The sequence below is a fragment of the Patiria miniata genome, unplaced genomic scaffold, assembly GCF_015706575.1.
Source record: "Patiria miniata isolate m_02_andy unplaced genomic scaffold, ASM1570657v1 HiC_scaffold_2, whole genome shotgun sequence".
NCBI lineage: Eukaryota > Metazoa > Echinodermata > Asteroidea > Valvatida > Asterinidae > Patiria > Patiria miniata.
Window position 1 is genome coordinate 16,520,102 of NW_024037058.1, and position 23,408 is coordinate 16,543,509.

Consider the following 23,408-nt stretch of genomic DNA (forward strand, 5'->3'; position numbering starts at 1 on the left):
TCAGTTGACAACCGAATGGTTCTTGAACGTTACTTCCCTTTTAAGAAAAAAGTCATGAATCGGAAAGGAAAATGTAATCTACTCGTCATTTTTTTGTGGTTGTAATCTTTCTTATTAATCACTTTCCCTTTTTAACAGTAACTTGACAATGGTACCGTTGATGTGGCATTAAGTTTTGCGAAGCAAGTCGAGCAGACATGAGCGAGATGTCGGCAAGCTTTCTACACTTTGGAGACATTGTGTCTCTGTATGCCGAGGGAAGCGTCAATGGGTTCATCAGTACCCTCGGGTAAGACGATAGGTCTCAAACTGTGCTTCACAAAAGAAAATTATTACCCCATTTCAACTAGTCTATATATAATAGACCATGGTGAAAGCCATGGTCTATAATTTTTGAACAGATTTGCTGATTAATTATGCAATACAATCGCATCTTGGCCTCTAGATTTTGACCAATAAGCGGGGTTGCAATTTTCTTTCCATTTATACTCCTGGGTAGAGAGAGGCAATTGTAGTAAAGTGTCTTGCTCAAGGACTTCAAAACCATGTTCTCCATTCATGGTTCGAACCCAACTACATGTGGGTTGAACACTGTAACTATTGGACCACGACACTCTACAATGTTTCTTTCAGAATCGTGAACATGCCAAACTATAAGCAGTACATGTACAACAGAATAGTTGAATAGTAATTCTTTAGCTTTTTGTCTTACATAAAATTTTTGACTTAATTTATGTTTTCTTAACATTTCAGCCTTGTGGACGACAGGTGTGTAGTACAGCCGGACTTTGGTGATCTCAACAACCCACCCAAGAAATTCAGAGGTTAGTGTCGGAATTTGAGCTTTCATTTGAAAAGTTGTCTGATAGAGATCATATAATGGTGATCGTGTAGTCACAAGCCCGGTTCCCTATAAAAAGAACAAAGTCCACTTTTAATTTATTTGACTTACCAAACTAGTTGGTAACATTAAGAACATACATGTACATGTATGTATGTCATAGATAGAGGGAAGGGTTTTGAATTTGTTAAGGAAATTTGGATGTAAAATGAAACACAACACAAATGACTTATAAACACAACACGAAAATCGATAAAGATGGCGATTACCACTATGTACTGTGAACACCCAAGGCACGCTGAATCGCACGGCACCAACCATAAAACATGTACGAACATTTTTACCCCAAGAAACTGTTCAAAATTGTTAAAAGGGTGTCATTAGAATTGAGAGAAGTCTGCTTTAGGTTGAAAAGGTCATTTTTGTATGATAAAAAAAACACCCTTGACTCTAAGTTGATCGAAACTAAAGAGGGGCCCGTAACACGAATTTCCCATGTATGTAATATGTTCTGCACGCCAATCCCCGTTTCATTCAGTTTCATTTGAAAGTTTTCACAACAGAGAATGTACGTACATGTGCATGTATGAAAGCTAAAATGTTTGGGTTCTGGTAAAATGTGAGGGGGAAAAAATCCTTGAAAAAACAGACTGTTCCTGCCAGAATTCAAAATTGACTTGTGATTATGTCCCCACAATATGAGCACCATTGGGGCAATTCCACGGTTACTCACGTTACATTTTTGATGTACATGTACTTTTGAGTTTCCCTGGGCTGTAATTACCTTACTGAAAAGGTTTAATAACTGTTATCCCCATGGTAGATAGAGTAGACCTACAGTAGACCTACCTAAGCACCAAAGATGACATCCAGAAAAATTTGTTATGTATGATAAACAAGACGCACAAAATCGGTTACTCACGTTACGAAATGTAACGTGAGTAACCGTGGAATTGCCCATTGGCTTAACTGTGGTTTGATACTTTAACCCTTACACTTTAAAATCCACTGGCAGGTTTTCAAGGATTTTGCAGGATGCAGGAAGTCCTTGTTTCTTTAAATTGTGTGCGAACAGGACACTGTGGATGTGATGAGCAGTGAATTGAGAAGTATGGTCAGTTACTAGTAAGACAATTTGTGACTCTCAGTATTGTGTATTTCATGAGAGTCTCCAAACTTAAGGTATTGACAACATGCAACACAAGAAAATACACTGGCACATGAAACAACCAGTCCAACACCCCAGATGAATATTGCGTTACGGCTGTCGTAACGATTGCCACTACCATGTTAATAGAAACGTTTTCAGGAAGTAATGTTCTATGCATGTACATGTATGTTCTTGTAATATACATAAATTTGTATATCACTGAAATACATGTTTGCAAAGCAGGTTTCTTTTTTGACTCTCAACCATTGAGGACAGAAATTCATTGACTACCAAAGCCGAAAGTGGAAGTAACCCTCCATTTTATTTCAAAACTTTCAGATAGTTGAAGGTGTTTAAAAGGTTCTCATACATTTGCACATAAACGTAGACTGACATAACAGAAAAATGTAACTCAACCAAGCAAGAGTATATTGTTTCACACACACACATCCTCATGAGTTAACATCCATGTACATGTATGGGTTGGGAAGCAGTGCATGTTACATCCATATATTTGGTTATTAAAAGTATCAATGCATTCTAAACAATTGCTCAACATAATATTTGTCTTAAGGTGTTTCAATACTTGAGAAAGTTTGAAATCATTTGAAAGTACTCTGACAAAAATATGAGCAAAAATGTATTAATTCGGATGTAACATTGACACCGTGTCAATGTTACATCCAAATATTCTTTTTTTGCCATTTTTTACACGTATGTAAAATATTACCCAAACTGACATTGCATATTTACAACTGGACACCTACATGTGAGCACCAATAAAAGCTTTTGTTTTGGTATAGTCAGGGTTCAAATATAGCAGAAACAATACCTCAAGTGTGGATGTAACGGTGTAAAAATCACTCAATGGAAGTGTGACATTTGGGTTTTACACCGTGTCAATGTTACATCCACACAACCAAGTTATCATTTCTGCTCCATTTGATACCTGACTACCGTGACAAAAGCTTTTCTTATTGTGTTGCATGTATATTAAGAAGTACGCAAAGTGAATTTGGGTGACGTTTCGCAGAAATTTAAAAAAAAAAGGTACAAATGTCACATTTGGACGTAACACAAAATGACATTTTTTGCTCATATTTTTGGCAAAATACATTGAAATCATTTCAAACTTTCTGCAGTCGTGAAACACCCAACAACAAATATTATGTAGAGCAACTGCTAGCAAGGCATTCATATTTTTCTTAATATGGTCATATGTCACACATTGTTCCTCAACCCGGTGGAATGACCCATATGTATAAAACATTAAGTGAGGAACCCTCCTATGCAAACATATACTCTGTGCAAAATTGTCCTCTCAGTTAAAATCAATCAAGTGACTGTTTTCAACAGTTAAGAGCTCCCAGCCGACATAAAGCAGGATTGACCGGATGTTACTTGATACAGCTATGACTTTGACTATAGGTGATTAACAAGCCAGCTGTGCCTACCACTTGTCTGCTTTTGTCTGTTGGCTGAATTTGACTAGTCACAGTGCTTGCTTGAAATACGATCTGACTGTTGGTGACTAGCCTGTGTAAAAGGCATGGCTTGGGAAGAGGATTGACTTTTTGACTGTCTGTGACTGTTCAGACAGCAGGAGGGATACTTATTAACCCTAACCCCCCAGGCATTTTTGCTAGGATGCAACCTCAATCCTGCTAAATCCTCCATTAATTCTTGAATGTGGTCCTTGGAGGGGTGACCACTGCTTCAATCCTGCAAAATCCTTCAGCAATCACTGTCAATATGTTGAGGCAGAGCCAGTGACATCCTGGAGCAGTGCGGAGGATTTCAAGTATATTCTGGGCCTAAATTTATGTATAGTACGGTTGAGCATAAAAATCACAAGATCCGGCCTAAGACCTTGCCACAGTGCATCTTCCAAAATAAGCCACACATTTTTGCCATGTAGCCTCAATCCTGCAAAATCCTTCATTTTGGAAGGAGGATCTTGGAGGATTTGGGAAGGTTTGGGTTGAAAGTCTGTGCATTTATGACATGTACCGGTCGGTACCTGTATACCTTGCCTAGGTGATCTTTCTGATAATAGGAAACTCATCATTCCAACTTCCTTGTCTGTCGCTTGGAAGGTCATCGCTTAAGGCAATTCTTTCTTGATTATTTTGTGTCAGATCAGATGATATAGTCTTTGTGATGTAATAGAGTAATTTGTCTAGCAGTCTAATTTTTTCTTTCCATTTTAGACATACATGTACAGAACGCCACTATAATGAACACCATGGGGTCCATAAAATATGTTCCTTATTGTGGTTGTTCGTTATAGTGATTGTGCATTATGATAGAATTTAATATTTCGGGACCCAACGGGGATATTCATTATAGCCAAATGTTTGTTACAGCGGTGTTCATTATAGCAGCGTTTCACTCTAATGGTATAGCAGCATATCTTTCTAAGGACAAAAAAATGACGTTTGATGGATAAATGTGTGCTTTTTCGAGTGTTCGCCACATACAATGTACATGTAAAGAACTGCTGTTTTCCAGCTTCGAGCAAAGAAAATGTTAACCACGTGAAGGATTAATACAATTTCATTTTTTGAATTAGGAGTGTTCTAATTATGAAAAGTATTTAAACATAGGCTCAGAGCATATTTAAAGTACATTTTGTAGTGTTTTTATGTGCATCTACCGTATTTATATACAATGTACCAGTCTGATTTTAGCTTTTAGGATCATTGTTCATTGTCGATTTTGTTTTAACTTTAATGTTTTTAACAATTGTAAAATGACCATAATTCAGCCTTCGGGCTGCCATGTATCTTTTAAATGAAATAAATAAACCATGAATAATAATAATAATAGTTCACTTCCAAATTTGGACTTCAGTATAGTAATTGTTTTAATACATCTCATGGAGTTTTCAGAGAGCACAAATATACCAAATTTAATGATTAACTTTTTTTTGCTCCGGTTCAGATTGCTTGTTCAAGATATGTCCGATGAACCGCTACACAGCCCAGAAACAATTCTGGAAGTCGGCTAAGCCCAATGTTTCCTCTGCCACGGATGCAGTCCTGCTCAAGAAGCTGCAGGTGAGATAACAGACGGAAGATTTTCGCTCGTACCCCCCGCCCTGCAAACAGGGCGCTGGTAAGGGCTGATGAGCTTCACAGAATCTTGTGAAGGAAGTACAGATTGACCTTCGCATGGAGCTAGCGCGCGCTACGCATAATGGGCACCGGAAGCTAGTTTGTGTGACGCGTTCTACGTCACAGGTCACGCAAAATCTATCCAATGAGAGCTCAAATGACGTCAGCCCTTACCAGCATCCTGTTTGCAGGGCGGGGGGTACGAGCGAAACGGAATCTTATCATTTCTTGTGACTAGTGCCCATTTTGATGTAACAAGTGAGCAGAAAGCACTGCCCATCAAATTTTATTGCTTGGCAAATTTAAAGGTACTATACAACATTTGCTTTTGCTGTAATTTTCAGAAATAGATGGATTTTGGGGTTAGTATTTACAGATTTGTTACACTGACTCGTTCACAGTTTTGAAAAAAAGAAATCATAACTCCTCAACAAAGGCCTACAGTCTGTTGAGCGATCTGGGAGGGAGGGGGGAGGGGGGTCTTGGACAAACCACTGAGGCCATCTACAGGAAAAAAGCCAGCAATTCAAGTTCCCCATGGTCTTGCAGAACAACCTTTTTCTCTCAAACTTGATGTAGGAAGCTAAAGTCATTTCTGTTAATCCCCTGAAATATCACCAAATTACTCTCTCACTCCCCCCTTAAACAACCAACCAGCGCAGTCCCTAGTGTCAGTGAACCCAAACCCATTTCCCCCTCCCCCCTTCCCCCACCCGTTCACCTGGAGGTAATTTCCTTATCTGGGTTCCTCGTGAAGATATTAATCTGTGTTACAGGTGTGCGTGCCGATATGGCTGGGTAGTTTCCATATTTTCCAGGTTGACATGTGGGTTTCACAGAGACTGGTGTTCCAACCTTTTCCCTATTTACTGCGCCATCTGCATGCACGGATACATTTATCCCGGCCCAGGTTTTTATGACGTTAATTCTGTTATATTGGTCCTTGATTTCCTCAGCAGTTTCCCGTGGCAAAAATTGACTAAATATCACACATTCATTCGTTTACTGGACATTTCCCCAAGAGATTCTGATTGAATTATTGATTCTGCGTTGCATTGTCCTTCTCACAAATTGAATATACCCTGAAATATAAAAAGAGAGAGGTCAGCTAAATTTTCAGGGAAAAAAACATTTTCAATACTAGGGTTGCATTTGCACTGGAATCGGGTATCCGAGCACCCGACCACTGAAGTCAGGAACCGGTTCCAGATTACGGGACCCACAACCAACTTTACAAATTACTAAGTAACTTCTCAGACAAAAAAAAGAAGAAATGTTTGAATACCATCTGGGGGGAATTTTCAAAATGAAAACCAGGCTACATGGAAAACCAAACCAGATTTTATGTGCATTTTAACGCGCAGCAGATTGATGCTCGCGAAAGTTGCAGTTTACACTGTAAATTTATAAAGCCCTTCAGACAATTTCCGGGATTTGAATGTTTGGGTTGGGTTTCTTTTACAGGTACCCAGGTATCTGTGTGTTACTTCAGTAGGTACCGGTACAGTACCCGGACTATGCACATGCACATAACCAATTGATACAAGTGCATTGCCAACTAAAAAATGAATACATACCCCGGTAATTATAGGAAATGGTCATACAGATGTGTGAAAGGTTGGCTTTGCAACATTTATTTAACATAGCTTTCAACTACATAGTATCTATAGACAACACTTCCTTCTGCATTGTAATGTACAAAAAATATGAATAAACACTCAGTACAATTACAAGTACTTGTGTTCATTGCCATTGAACACGTACATGTATGCATGCTCAGTGTTCTATTCATACGGTTCTGTTCCTTGCTCTATGGTTGAATCAGCAACCTGCAGATTGTATTGTTTTTAGACTTGAATTTAAGGTAGCAAGTACAATGTATATATAATTTCCCCCACATTCACAGGTTCTGGTACATGTATTCCAAATTAGGCCCATGGAGTTCAGTTGACATCATGTCGTGCAGCCTTACGCGCAAATTTGACGCAAAACAAACACAGCCCAACCCAACTATCACGCAGTGATAAAAAAATAATAACAACAGACAGTCCATCCCCATAAGGACTTTGCCCTATTTGTAGTATTACTGAATCATGTGGCATGGGTTGGCGATCATTACTAAACAGTTACAGTACAAACTGACTGAAGTATCAGTCATGAAGTTTATGTCCTGGTACACAGTAATTATGTACAGTATTGTTCATTTATTGATGGAAAGATAAAGTCCACTTGGGATACATTTACATTAGACAGTGTGATACAGTGTATAATTATTGGTTGTATAGTGCCGTAGGCCCCATTTACCCAAAAAGAGACCCTGGCCTTTTTTTTTCTTTCTTCTGATTTTCAAAAAAAAATCGGACAAAGCTTTTGAACAAATATTTGATGCAGCTAGGGTACCAACAAATATTACGTTTTTCATTTACTCGTGTATACATTAATTAGCAAATGTGCTCATACATGTATTGTACACAAGACTGAAAAAAAAATCTTCAACTTCAGTTTTGAGAACAAAAAGTGTGGGAATGTTAGTAGCTAAATACATACATGTACATACAATTCGTTGCGCCGTGAGTTACGAAAACATGATTGTTTTCGAAGTTAAAATGTTACAATATTATTCTGCCACTATGCAGTATCACATTTCATAATGATGAGCAAACCAGAAAGGAGTACGGTATTTTTGAGAAGGCGTGGACGTTATTATTACAATGATTGTGAAAACAGGTAATGCACGTTGGAAATAACAACACCAAGTACACGATATAAATCTATTACTAGCCTATTGCGGTATCGAATCAGGATACAGGAAGAAAGTTTCCTTTTCAGGGCTTACTATTGGAAACGAGGTTGGAAATAAAGTAAGCACTGGGGACGAGGTTTGACTGCAACCTACATTTGTAATTGAAACATGTACATTCAAGGCTTTTATAAATTTTACTTTTACTTTGATTTATGTCTTATTTTTCCTTGAGAGTTTTCCAAATTCCAATTTGCCATCTTTTGCAATGTTACATTCATAAGTGTACACACGGATAAATGTTTCTAGACTTTTCCAGTCTTACATGTATACATGTATGTCTGGCACTGGCAGCAGCAGTACTTTACTGTTTATTTTGTCATTCTAAATTTATCTTTGCAAAGCCTCTCAGACATTCTTTTCATATTTCCTCGTGCAAACGGAAGATTCGTTAGATTGTAAATATTAGCATTGGTAGATTATGATTGGTTATACTGCAGTTAACACTAGACCTTTTGCTCAACAGCCATCTTAGAGGCCATCTTTGTTGTTTTTATTCATTAAAAAGCCGAGTACCAATTTCAGGAGAATAAAAGTACTATCATGGTGTGCATAAACTCTGTGGGCAAGACTAAATTCATGAAATTGTTCCTTAATTTTTTCTCAGAAAAGAAAACGTATATTTATTCTATTTTTTTATGCATCCATATTTCTAGTGGGACATGCAATTTTATAAATTTAGGGTCCACCTTTTTCCTACCCCTGTTACCTCTGACATACATGTAGATGTTCATATAATTATGATTCCTCAATGCAGAATCCTCCAAGAGTGATTATGAAAAGCAAATAACCTACCCAACACATAAAAAAAAAATTGAAAATGAAGAAGACTGCTGCAAACTGCTTCCTAATTGAATTGACCTGAAATATAAAATCTAAAAAAATAAGGCGGCCTGACGTTGCGATCTTAACAAGAACTTCAGAGGCAAAATTAAAAAAAACAGTGTTTGAAGTCATTCTTAATGCAACCGATACTTGAATGGCAAATTACAAAGTACCAAGATACATCTAACAGGGACAGGAAAAATGTCACACGTTGGACCCTAAATTTGTAAAATAACCTTTACATGTATGTAAGCTTCAAACTTGTGTAGGTGTTTCTTATTGAGAACCAGTTATTCACGTGTGCTGAATTTCAAGTCATGCATCATTAATAACCTCATGTGGTTTTCCATTGTCAGGAGGAATTGTCCAAAATGTTGTTAAAAATGAGCAATTCCTGGTAAAGCTGATCGTGTGTAAGGGCCCAGTAATTCAATCGATGTAGACTTTTCTTCTGTAGATTTAAGATCAGTGGAGCCTGATAAATTGATGACCGTAGTCTTTTGTTGGAAAGGTGTTATTTGCTTTTGCTGTAATATTCAGAAATGGATGGATTTGGGGGTTAGTGTTTTATAGCAAATATCATTCCACTGACCTGTTTATTAAAAGTTTTGTGTTCATGGATGCTGGAGAAACCACGAAAAAAAATGAATGCTTTTCTTGTAGTCTGGTTCCCTGACCCTACTTCAGCTGAAACGTAGCAATTTATAGACTTTGTGGAATTATCAGGTTCTGAGGGAACCAGACAAGCTGGCTTGCAACCGTTCACGGATGTGTAACCAATTGCAAAAAAAAATGTTGACTAACTAAATTGGTAAATTGGGGGCAGTATTTGGGAAAAAAAGGCAGTTTTTCTCCAAAGATGGTCGGCTGACCGTTGTTGGAAAATGATCCAAATTCAACTTTTCTTGGAAATGACAGCATACACAAGGCTTTAGATTATATTAAAATTATTAACTTACAGTCAAGTAAGGTATATTTCATAATTATTTGATAGTTTCATTTTTCAGCTGCGGGATAGCAGCACAACAAATCATCATGTCTCTCCGTTGACATTGTCTATTGCTACATGTTTTGACCGATTTCAACCAAACTTCGTCAAAAGTATCAGTAGCCCAGCCCCAACATGTCACTTGACCAAAATGGGTTCAAAGGTCATCATGGGGTCACTGGGGTCAAAAACCTGCTTTTTTAAAACACCGATTCGTTGCCCGCAGCTTCCGAGATATTTTCTATCGAGCTTGTTAATGTTGGCAAATGTTTCACCTTTAACACGGATTATGTGAACTGCCTGGTTTATCTTGTAGCACATACATGTAGGTAACTGTGTATGTTAGTGAGAAATTTTTGTACAAGATTTACATTAAACGAGCCATAGGTAAAAGCCCGAATTCTTTTTATGAAAACACCCCCCCCCCCAAAAAAAAAACCAACAACAATAATAAAACAAATTCCACATCAGAAACAATACAATTAACATGTAGTTAAACACAAACAAAACAAAAACATTAACTGTAAACAAAATAAAATAAAAACACACACTGCTAATATCTAGTTTGTTTTGCTAGCCTGGTGTACAAACACAAGTAAAAACTTGCGCAAGTTGCAGCCAACCCAAGAACAACTTACATGTAGGCCTACTTGTTTATTTGGCTACATTATAATGCACAAAGAGCAACATACCGTTACTGTGGAGTTTTCATGTAATGTAATATATTTCTTATTTGAAATACTATCGGTACTACAGCCACACACATACATTTTGTAAGAATGCATTGCATATGGAGGGAAAAATGACCCAACCCATGTACACGCATGTAATCAAAACAATTTATAAAATAATACATAAGGCCAAAAAAAAGTCTCCGGTTTCTGCTATGGAGCTTGCCCAAAAAGTGGTGCGGCGACGCGGCTTTTTTTTTTTTTTACCTGATTTTTTTTGCCTCAAATGTCGGCTGATGACTGCAAATGGTGCCCGACTAAACTTAGTGCAAATATATGGGAGTCCAGAGAGGCCATATAAAGCATCCAAAAACACGTTAAAATTGTGCAGCAGCAGAATTCCAGTCAAACCAGTGAGTTTGGCCGTTTTGAGTCATCATCTTTCATTGAAAAAAAACCTTTTTCATTTTGCCGACGCGCATGGCTACGGCGACGCGCGCGCATACCAGAAACTGGAGACTTTTTTTTTTTGGCCTAAGAAAAAAACCACACAATTTAATTCTGTTGAACAAAATTACATTAGAATATAAATAGCAGACAAAAAGATGCCGCTGGAAACATTGATTTTCTGTCACCGACGTTGGCACTTAATGTCATTAGACTCTTACGCTTCACTGATGACAGCGCTGTTAATTTGATTATGTCATTGTCAGTTGTTGCCTCGGCTGTTATACATGTCTACAGAGAAATTACATATGATACATGTATTAATACTTTGCGTTTTATTACGCTGACATGTACATAGCCTACCGGTATTTGTTTTGCAAATCCACATTTTAAAATCTACATACTTAAAGATATAGTCCATCATTTGTAATTTATGCATTTTGTTCGTTTGAAGCAACAAAAGTGTTCAAAATTTAATGAAGGATACTGAACAACTAACCTGATGAAGTTTCAGTTCAGCTTCAGCTGTATTCCGAGAAAAACAGCATTCTAGGATCTCAATATCAAATCAAAAGTTTCTGAATCATGTTTTGGAATGTTTTGAATTGCAGCTACATTGTATATACGCGATGTCGCGCACTGATCCGACAAATTATAGCAACCGCGCGCGCCTGTACGTCGTGCCAATGTTTGCGCGCGCTGCGCCGAATAAGAAAACGAACTACTAATTTAAATTTTCCTACGGTGCCTCTTAAGACGCACCGTTGGAAAGGCCTTCTTTCGTTGATTACTTCAAAATGATAGCTTGCCAGAAAGATTAATTTCACAGGGAGTTTAGTCCACTTACTATCTTTCAACCAAGTATGTTTTTCAACAATAATACGCCAGTTACTTTTTGGGATGGCTGCAAATGATGGACTATAGCTTTAATGCACTAGTTACCTTTGTAAATTTAGATTCCTTTCTAGAACTGAAATAAAAAAATCACTATTGAGAATTAGTTACTTTCTTTAAATAAAAGGGATGAAAAGGAAATGGGGTGTTTTAATTATGTTTCTGTGTGTACATGTACAGGTACCGGTAGGTCAATTTGGAAAAGTAAAGAAAACTTTTGCACTTGACTGAATTTAAAAAAGAAGCTATTTAGGAGTTCATTGCAAGTTCAATCATTCTTGAGGTTATTATTTTACACACATACCGGTACAGTGCAACAAACAAATACATGTACATGTCCACACATACATGTAGGCTGTTTTGCAGCTGTTGCTTTGGTTATTTTTTACCTGAATCCATCAAAACCCACACCCCTGTTTCGGAGGATTTCGGCAGATTCACAATACCTCCATATTGAAACATTATTGATGGATTCAGGACAAGTAAGCCTAACGGTACTGCGGGATTTTGATGGATTCAGGATACCTCCATATCGAGCAGTTGTGGGACTTTGATGGATTCAGGATCTCAACAGTTTAACTCCTTGGCTATATGTTTGGTGTGTACAAGGTATATTACTGCATTAGCGGATCCGATGGACTCACTGGTGGATTCTGATGGACTCAGGACACCAACATTCTTTGCCTGACAAAATTGGTGGATTTTGGCCGATTTAGGATACTTTAGTCCAACAAGACCATGAAACCCTCTCATAGAATATCTAACCATTGGACATTAGTGTAGGCCTACAGTGGCAAGTGAGACATTTTTGTCATTTTACACCTGTATGGGGGATTTTTTTCCCCTCTCTTTTACCTCTCTTTCCTTCATCTGTGCCCCCTCCAATACTCCAACACTGGGGGTGAGATTGAGAGGAAAGGAAAAGTCCTCGAACTAATCGGCAGAGGGTTTGAGGACTGCCGAGGGCCCTAAAGCAACGTAGGGTTTATGGTATATGTCGGATTAAAATATGACCATAAAAAGAAATGGCCTTTTCTCTGCACTGGAGCCATTCATGACTAGATTTATTCTACACAGTATCTGACTGTTGGTAAAGTTCATCTTCCCCCCCCCCCCCCCAGTTTATGTAAGTTCCAGTAGAATTGCCGTGCATCATATACATAAACGTGTATGCGAGGCGTTCTTGCAAAACGAGACAGAAATGGGCAGAGGTCTCAAGGGTTTGCAGGTATTTATAGGAAAAAGATAACATTCTCCTGACAAAACTCTATGTAGCACTTGAATCGGACATGTTATGGCTGTTTAAAGTTTGCATTTATCGACATACAGTATCAAAAAAAGTAAAATACTGAGAAAAAGGCCTTTATTTATAAAGTTTCAACTGTTTTGTAGTCATGAAAATGAAAGATGCCGATTGTTTTTCCTTAAAAACACTTTGATTCCACAATTTTTATACAACTTATATAAAATGCGTGTAGTAGACACATCAAAGAATTATATCAATAAATTTGAAAATCTAAAAAAAAAAAAAAACATTTGCATTTTCCTCCTCTACGGGCCTGTGCCCAGTTCTGTTTCATTTCGCCAGAATGTCTCATGTTTTTCGTCTGTAATTTGACTGTGACTCTTTCTGTGTCTTGGCCCCACAGCATGCAGCTGAGATGGAGAAGAAGCAGAACGAGACAGAGAACAAGAAGTTAATGGGCAGTGTCATTGTCTATGGCAACGTCATCCAGGTAATGCACATTTGTAAATTTGTTGACATTTGAAAAGCAAAATTTGATTTAGAACTGTCAATTGCTATTATGTCATTTGTTTTGCAGTTCAGTCCTTTTTAATGTAATTTTATTCCAATACAGTTTGATATTTTTTTTTCAGAACATCTGGAGAGGTGTTTAATTATGTTCAATTATAATTTGAAAGTCAGAGTTAGTTATATATTTTTCTCTGTTTATTTCATTTTAATATTAGGTTTTGTCGTAGATTGGAACTTGATTATTTTTTTTTGTGGGTATAGAGATTTAAAAGTCGTGTGATAAAAAAAATATTGAACAAAAACATGATCTCTGGGGGTTACTTTTGTGTATATTCAATCAGTCATCCTGCAATTACCCGATTTCAGGTGTTTTTTTTTCAAATTGTAAATTAAACATATTGGCACGATACCTGTGTGCAAACTTTTCCTTTGTACCTTATGTTCAGGCAAAAATGTCAGAGACCACTTAATCCCTGATTAAAGAAGTATTAAAAAATGCTCAATTGAAGAATTACAAACAATGGTCCCAAAGAATTACAAACAATGGTCCCAAATGTGGGGCTTTTTTTGAAAGACAACATTTACAAATCTGGTTCGGGGTTATTCTAATATTAACCTCAACCTGTGATTTTCACGCTATTGTTCCGCCTATCCATTATTTTGCACAAATAGAGCGATAGCAACATCTCGTCTCCATTATCACGAAGACAACCTTCTCCACCACTCAATTTGTACTAAATAACGGAGCGGGAAACAAGAGAGAACTAGAAAGCACTCAAAGGGCGCAAACCTCCGCCAAGGCTAAACAATTCTTGGCCATATTGTCAGTACACCCAACAGAAATACTCGCATAAATGGTGAAGAATCCTTTTAAAAAATCCTGGATCCAGACCCAGATCCGGATCACTTCCAAAATCTAATCGATTTGTACTTGTACCAAGGACCACCCCTAAAATAAATTTCATGCAAATCTGTCCATAACTTTTTGAGTTATCTTGTTAACAGACAAACCAACCGACCAACAAACCAACCAACCGACAAACTAACCAACTCCGATGAAAACAGAACCTCCTTGACGGAGGTAATAACCAGAGAAACACATGAATGATGGCAAAATACTAGTCCTCGAAAAGCCAACTTTGTACAAGGTCTAACAGGTTCATTCTCCTTCTGTGTGCTTCCATCTGGCAGTTGCTGCACATCAAGAGTCATAAATACATGACAGTCAACAAGAGACTACCAGCCTTGTTGGAGAAGAACGCCATGAGAGTCACCCTAGACTCCTCAGGCAACGAGGGCTCCTGGTTCTACATCGTACCCTTCTACAAGCTCAGATCAGCTGGCGATAATGTAAGTTACTTTGCAATCGGCCCAAACAATTTTTATTTTGCAAGGAAATTGCATTACAGTAGATTGACACTGTAACAGACACAATGGGGTCCACAAAGATGGTTTGGAATGGACCAATTGGGGCACCTTATCACTTCTATCATGAAGGCCTCCTTCAGTGGTGGAAGCGTTGTGCTAGGTATTGTTCAGATAATCTGTCACAGGGCAATTGATTTGTACAATAGCATGCACAATGGTTTCTCCATTAAAGGGGGCCTCGTTAGTGTTACACACTTTCAATGAAGTTAATCTGTAAATTTCCCAGGGAGTTCATTTGGGAAACTTTCATGACAAATTTTCTTGATTTCGTTTTCCTTCAGAGGCCCCCAAAAAATTAGAACTGAAAATATTATAACTCTGTCGGATTTTGTCCGCTCCCCATATTCTATACAGGGTGAGTCAGAATGATCTGGACCCAAGTTCATTATTTTTTGGTGGCAAATAGAGTAGATTGAGAAAATAACTGAGAGTGTTTCATATGAATGGTTATTACCTTGTCTTCCACTGGAATTTTGAATTTTTCAAACAATTGGCGGTGGTGTGGAGTTATGCTATTTTGTATTTTCATTGAAGTGGCTCATTTTCCAGTCTGCACACGGAATTGGTTTGCCTTTTTTAAATGTGTCAATTCAACTGACAACTGAGTCAATTCAACTTCAACTGAGTCTGTCAATAAATTTGTTGAACCATGGAACCATGGTCAGAGTGTTTTTTAGCGTGTGCCCACCAGCCTATAACTTATCTCATTTGCACTTGTTGTGATAATTGCTACATACGTTTAATGTTTTCTTTAATGTGGGTCCAGATCTTTCTGACTCACCCTGTGCATCATTGGAAAGCTTATTCAATGTCCTTTCCCATGAGCCCAAAATCCCAGTTTTCAAAGCTTGGCCCAAGTGACTGTTTCTTTTGTGCTTGAGGGTCCCATATGTTTATCATTGTTACTTTATGTTTCAAATTCAGGTTGTAGTTGGCGACAAAGTTGTGTTGAACCCAGTCAATGCTGGCCAGCCGCTGCATGCCAGCAACTATGAACTCATCGACAACCCTGGTTGTAAGGAGGTATGTACTACACTCTGAATCTCAAGCATTGTTACTCATAATATTTCTCATCGGAGGTGGTTCAAGACTGAGAATTTAGGGAGTGGGCTCAAATTTATTTTGGCATTATTTCTTTGTTTTGCTGGGCATTTCTACATACTGTTTTCCTTTTCAATGAGCGTAATTTATATTAAAGGTAAGGGGTAGTTTTTTTTAATAATAATAATAATAATATAATAGTGAACATTTATACTGCGCCATATCTGTCAATATGACACTCCTGGCGCAAATTATGAGACGTGTAAGAAAGGTAAATAAAGTTTATGAGAAATATGAGACCCATTCTCCCCTTATAATGGTTTACAAGGTGCTGCGGCGCACATTGCAGCCACTGCCAGAAACACCGGGGCAAACCCCTTCTCTTAGCGATAAGTGTTACTGGGTTCTTTAACATGCATTACACAACACACGGGACCTACGGCTTTACGTCCCATCCGAAGGACGAAGCAATAATGGTAATGAAAAAAAAATTTGTAGGGAGTGGGATTTTTTTGGGGGGGGGGGAAGAAAGATAGGCGGACATTGAGTGCCATCAAGGCAAAAAATTTACAATAAAACCAAAGAAGTATTTTAGTTTTGGGGGAAAAGTAAATGTAAAGGTTCATTTTTTATAGGTAAAGTGAAGCAATCCCTACATGTAGATGTCATGTTGTCTTGACTGTTTATAATGTTCATCTGATAACTTTACAATATTTGTGTTCTTATTGGGTACTGAGCTTGCCTTTTTTTGGTGTTTTTACATCAAATGAGCGCCTCAAAGGAAGCTTTGGTAATGCAAAAAAAACCCCAAAAAACCCAAAACCACCTCTAGGACTGTGTAGCATAATCTAGCACTGCATCACTTTCCTGATGCAGTTTCTGAGTGGCTTGGAGAAAGTCTTACCGGAATATAGTGATTGTCAGCGATGATAAATCTTTTTGCAAAACCCTTTCAAAACGTATACACGTGCAGGGTTGCCATTAAGCGTCGGTTCAGTGCGTGACATGCAATCTGCCGAATGAGAACGTGTCCTGGATGCTGATTTCGGGCGCCATTCAAAACATGACTCGGCAACTTTTGAATTGAAATCGAGATCCTATAATATAGTTTTCTGGGAATATACAGCATTCACTGAGCTAAAACTTCATCAGGTTAGTTGTTAAGCATCCGCCTTTAGATTTTGGGCACTTTTGTTGCTTTAAATGAAAAAATAAATGCACAAATGACAAATGATCTACCCTACCTTTAACATTCGAAATGAGTGCCTGGAATCATTTGGAAATCTCCACAAGGAAGACTGAGATGACAATCTACAGGCCATTAGACAAGTAAAAAGAAATTTGTTTCTCGTCTTGGCTTTCTTGAAAAAAAAGGTAGTAGGCGGCCTTTTTTTTCCTTAATAAGGCGGATTTTCTAAGATAGTAGTTGGATTCTTCCATTTTCTTGACCCTTTGCTGATATTTTTGTGTCCAAGGAGCAGTCACACTTTCAACCAGATTTTGAACTTGCAATCATAGCTTCAATTTTGCTGGAAGCAAATGAAAAATTCAGATATATTGCAAATGAATGATTTTAAAATAACTAGGAAAAAAGGTGGCAGGAGGGGAAGAGGAAGCGTGCGGGTACGAGAAACTGGTTGAATATCTTTTTACTCAGTTATATCCCCAGGGTGGTGATGACAACTTCAATAGTCATGTTATTACACAGGAAGATCCACAGGGGGGGGAGGGGGGGGGAGGGGGGTGCATGCGGCACATTTTCTGCATGTGGTGTATTTTCTGCTTACCAGAAAAAAAATCAGTCAGTTGTTTTTATCTGTTGCAATACCCAAATGTCAGCCTAATCAGACAAGATTCTAAGATAACGAAGTATTCATGCCAGGATTCCTCAAGGCAGGTGGATTCTTTGGAAATATGCTTGACATGCTTTTGAACAAAAGACTGCATATATTTCTCCAAATACTTAAATACTAACAAAGGTCATCTAATTAAAAAGTCGCAACAGGGAAAATTAAATTGTACATGTATAGTTTCTTATGGAAATGACTTTGCCTTGATGTGTAGACTTCAGGTTTCAACTTGTACTTAAAGATATAGCCCATCATTGGTAATTTGTGCATTTTGTTCGTTTGAAGCAACAAAAGTGCTCAAAATCTAAAGAAGGGTACTGAACAATTAACCTAATGAAGTTTCAGCTCAGCTTCAGCTGTATATTCCGAGGAAAACAGCATTCTAGGATCTCAATTTCAAATCAAAAGTTGCTGAATCATGTTTTGAATTGGGCCTGAATTCAGCGTCTGAGACACGTTCTCACTGAGCCGATTGCAGCTACGCGATGTCTCGCACTGATCCGACGAATTATAGCAACCGCGCGTGCGTCGTGCCAATATGCTTGCGTGCGCTTCGCCAAATAACAAAACGAACTACTAATTTAAATTTCCTACGGTGCGTCTTATGAAGCACTGTTGGAAAGGCCTTCCTTCGTTGATTACTTCAAAATGACAGCTTGCCAGAAAGAATAATTCACAGGGAGTTTAGTCCCCTTACTATCTTTCAACCAAGTATGTTTTTCAACAATAATAACGTCAGTTACTTTCGGATAGCTGCAAATGATGGACTCTGGCTTTAAGACTCGGCCTCACTCATTTTAATCTTTGGCAATATTTGGATAAATTGGCAATTTTGCTGGTCATAACCACCTGATTCGATCTTTCTCATAGTTTTTGAAGGCATAATCCGTAAAGCAGTAATGCATTATTTTAGTGCACTACCCAAGTTGCCAAATAACGAAACCAGTGTGAAAGGGCACCAGTTTTTGGTTACAACCACAATAACGAGCCTCAAAACAAAATAAAAATACATAAATACATAAAAAATACAACATTGTCGCGGCCAACTGTACTTCAACGGAAGTGAGAGTAAAGCAGACTGAATGACATCAAGAAAATGTAGTTGATCACTATTATCTCACTTCCACGTGACTCAAGAATGTGTGGTTTCACCGTATTATTTGATCACTATTATCTCACTTTCATATGAAATGTGAAAGTGGTATTACAAACAGACTGTAAGTTACGATGAGATCAGCTTAGTATCCATTTTGGGTGACTCATGAAGGGAAAAACTTCAGCACTGTGTACATGTAGTACGTGGCTTCAATGTTGATCTTACACTGCTTTACAGTATCAGTCAGGATAGTTTTCCTACTTCAATAGGATTTCCAATTTGTTTCTCCTCTTGTTTCCAGTTTCTGTAGAGATTACACTTTTGGGAGTTGTCAGGACACTTTTCCCCTATTTTTCCCGAGGTTCAAATACATGTATTGCTGCAGTATAATCTACCAAACAGTCAAATGTGTTTTGTTATATAGTTAGCCTGGGGGTTTGTTAAGGCTGTCCATTTTCGAATAATTAAGAATTCAATTATTCAAAACTGTTTGACCGAATATTCGTAACTCACTGATCAACTATGTGCCGCGCCGATCAAAAGTTCATGCAAAGCACGCCAAATTTTTTTGCATGTGGCGCAGCGAATGATATTGTGGGCCGCCCAAGTGTTTGCTGTTAGTATTTAAAAGGGCTTTAAAAGTCGACAAAAAGTTATGGTAGACAGAAAAGTGGCATCGGACAATAAAGCAACGCAACTTTACGATGAAAATACCATCACAGTCGTGTGCGTATGTGGGTAATTTTTTTCTCTCTTGAATATTAGAACCGGTAAAAAGCTATTCGAAAATTTGGTTGATGATCGAGTGTTTGAATATTTGGGACAGCCGTATATATGCAAGACAGCACAACTACAAGTATGTTGATTTTGGATGTCTTCTTAAATGTACCTTATTCAAAACACTTGCATGCAAGTGTTAAGCCCAGTACCATCAGTCTTGAATGTTAAGGATTAGCCCTGTTCTTGTTAAAATATAATCTTAATATGAAAATCCACATGTAGCCTCATGTATGTGTTAAAGCATAGTGCATCCTGAATGGAGCAAAAAAATCAGATGTTTAAAAGCAACGCCCACTAGCACATCAAAAACTGCACAAATTGATTTTCGGCCTCACATGCACTTAAGAACCTCATTGACATGTACATGTAGCCTTCCTCACTGGTCTAGTGACACATTATGTAATCGTCTGTCTCAAGTATCATACAATTGTACTTGTACAAGAACATGTGAAGAAAATGTAAATGTCAAAATCATCAGTGTTCTTACTGAGAGGGTGTGTGGTTTATGTGGTTTATACTGTGGAAACGCATCTTATTATGATCTGAATGCAATATCCAGGATTCACATGCAATTAATCACATTGATGGAAAAAAACAATTTGCCATAAATGTTTAACTTGTATAAAATTCAAATTGCCCTGAAATTTGGATTTTTTTGAAGCAAAGTTCTTGTTTTATGCCTTCATAGTAGTGCCAAATGAGATGTCAAATTTTAAATTTTAAAATTGATACAGAACAAGACAGGAATTATTTTTCCCTAATTATAGCCTTGAAATTTTCCTCTGATTACATGAGACACGGGCCGTGGGTTATGAGGAATAGTTCAATGACATGCAATCAACGACCAACCAATCAGACAACAGGGATTTATTCAGGCGTTGTATTATGTACCGTATTCGCCAAAGTTCACCAAAACCAGGGTGTGGATTATGATGGATTTGGGACAGTTAGGGTGGATATAAATGTGTAAAAGCAAAAATTTGTGAAATACCGGTACGTGCATTGTTCCCGCAATTATTTCTAATATTGAGAATTTTAAGAAACACTTGAAGGGAATATACAACATTTGCAAACATCGAAAAGCAAAACTACCAAGTTTTTACGAAATACCTTACTAGGATGTTGGTAAATGACAGTCTAAAGCATCCTGTAAAATTATGGCACCTGGTGTCAAGTCATTTTCAAGAAAATGGTATTTTTGTAGAAATTTTCAACGGTGGTCGGCCGACCACCGTAGGAAAACCTAACTATTTTTCAACTACTGCTCCAAATTTACCATTTTTTTTTCAGTCCAAATTTCGTTTGCTATTGTTTAAATGTTCATGAACGGGTGCAGGCCAGCTAGACTGGTTTCCTAATACAGTAGCTTACAATTTTCCGGCATCTGTATTTTGATCCATTTTATATTTAGTGGAGTCAGGGAACCAGACTACTTGAACATTTTTGTTTTTCTTGGTTTTTCCAGCATTTTCGAACACAAAACTTCAAACATGTCAGTGTTACAATATTTGATCTATTAGACTAAGCCCTTAAATAGTTCATTTCTGAAAATTGAAGCAAAAGCCAATGATGTATATTCCCTTTGTGACAGTTGATTATTTTCTTATCTTCAGGTGAATTCTGTCAACTGTAACACCTGTTGGAAGGTCTCCCTGTTCATGGAACACAAGGAAAACCTGGATGAGGTTCTGAAAGGGGTGAGAAGGATTTTTGATTTAACCCTAACCCCTAGGCCCTTTTTGCTAGGAACCATCCTCAATCCTTCAAAATCCTCCAAACTGTTGCAATCATGTTCAAATGAAGGATACCCACTGCCTCAATCCTTCAAAATCCTCCAACAGCCCTACATGTACCTCTCACAATGCATTCATCCTCAATCCTCCAAATCCTGCTGCTGTTCATAAAGACATTCAGCAAAATCAGCCTGGACTAAATTACCATGTGCCCTCAATCCTCCAAAATCCTACAAAACTTCAACTTGCGTTCAGCCTCAATTCTCCAAATGGAGGAACAAAACCACCCGGTTGATTTTGCAGGATTGAGGAGGGTTAAGGCTAAAGGTTTTACACAAAAGAAGCAGTTATTGGCACTGGGTTGAATGACATAATAATTAAAAATTAATCCATATTGACATTGCAGCTTCCTTGGTACATAGAATCATTTGCATGTATCCCAAAAGTAACCTACCAAATTATTATCAATAAAACTTATTTGTATAAAAGATTGAAATTATTCCATCTGGCTTGCTGTCATTCCGAAAAAAAAGTCAAGAAATGTAGATGATTTCCAACGATCAGTCAATTGACTGAATTCTGGAATATACATTTGAAGAAAATCACGTATTGTCAGTGTGATCTAAAGGTTTTGCATGGTGTTTTTCACTGTTGTCTCTAATGGTGTCATTTTCACTGAGCTGAAACTTCCAACAGGTTTGGTTTAAACATTCTTCTTTGGATTTTGAGTGGTGGTATTGTTAAAAAAGAAAAAAAAAAATGCATGTAAAGCAAATGATCCAATATTTCTATTATTTTGAAAATTTGCCAAAAGATTTCCGCGAATAATTTCAGCATCCCTCCCAGATTGTGCATTTCTGTATTCTAGCATCTTGTACTAGTCATTCTTCCTGCGTACGTGTATCTGCAATATATCCCTCGAGTGACAATTCAAATTGAGCCAAATCTTAAAGAATAACCGGAAAATACAGGAAAGCAGCCCAATCCTGTCCAAGTATATCCCTCGGGTGTATTAGGTTGATGCAGTTTTTGAGAAGATTTGCAAGATTAAAGCAAACAGGGGAAATTCCCTAGTTTGAAAAGGATTCACTCCCACGCAGATTACACACAGCCTGTGAACTGTTCGTTTCCTTTCACTTTCCACGGAAAGAATACCTGTTCTATGGTGCACCATTGTGGTCAGAATGAACACACACAAAAATTCTTCATTTTGGCCAAGTAAAAGATTATAAAACAGTTTCTCGTCCGGGCTTTGTGAAAAAAGGAGGAAGAGGCCCTTTTTTTCCTTTTCTTTTTATGCAGATTTTCCAAGATGGATTCTTCCATTTTTGTTAAACTTTTGCTGATACTTTTGTGTCCAAATGAGTCGTAATGCCTTAAAACAGATTCTAAGCTTACATACAAAGCTACAATTTTGCCAGAAGAACATAAAATACTGAATTGCAAGTAATGCCTTAAAACAGATTCTAAACTTGCATGCATAGCTAAAATTTTGCCAGAAGAACATAAAATACTAGATATTGCAACTGATTGATTTTTTTTTTAAATGGAGGCGGCCTGGAAATAAAGGAAGCGGGCCAAGATGAGAAACTGGATTTTTTTTTGCTTGGTCTTATTGATTGCAAATGAAGCTCAAAAAGCAGCATCACACTGAAATCCGTTTGTCTTTGTGGGTCTGGATTTTATTGTGTGAGGCCAAAAAAATAACTATATAAGTAAACAAACCAAACAAATAAACAAACAAACAGAAATAAACAAATAAAATAATGTATATTATTTTAATTAATACAGAAGTGATATGTGTGACGGTTGATTTTTTTGAGAAAAGTTGCATCATACCTCATTTTTTTTTACCAATGCTCGAAAATTCATTTTACAGATGGAAACTATCAAATTACCAAGAGATATAAACAGTGATAAAAAAATACAATGTTAGTTGCACCTATGTGAATCAATCAAGTGGAGTTGCATGGCGCCAACCGTTCATTTTCC

General features: G+C 37.6%; 1 protein-coding gene across 4 annotated transcripts in view; it reads left to right on the forward strand.

Annotated features, from left to right (window-relative positions):
- The window catches only part of LOC119726694 (inositol 1,4,5-trisphosphate receptor), a 114,728-nt gene that overhangs the window by 2,484 nt on the left and 88,836 nt on the right, over positions 1-23,408 (forward strand). For all 4 annotated transcript variants that reach the window (XM_038198490.1, XM_038198492.1, XM_038198493.1 and 1 more), the window contains exons 2-8: positions 139-289; positions 754-824; positions 4,935-5,050; positions 13,382-13,468; positions 14,680-14,838; positions 15,841-15,939; positions 21,297-21,380. In XM_038198490.1, coding sequence (XP_038054418.1) covers positions 198-289; positions 754-824; positions 4,935-5,050; positions 13,382-13,468; positions 14,680-14,838; positions 15,841-15,939; positions 21,297-21,380 — 708 coding nt within the window. In that variant the 5' untranslated portion in view covers positions 139-197. The remainder of the gene's footprint in view (positions 1-138; positions 290-753; positions 825-4,934; positions 5,051-13,381; positions 13,469-14,679; positions 14,839-15,840; positions 15,940-21,296; positions 21,381-23,408) is intronic.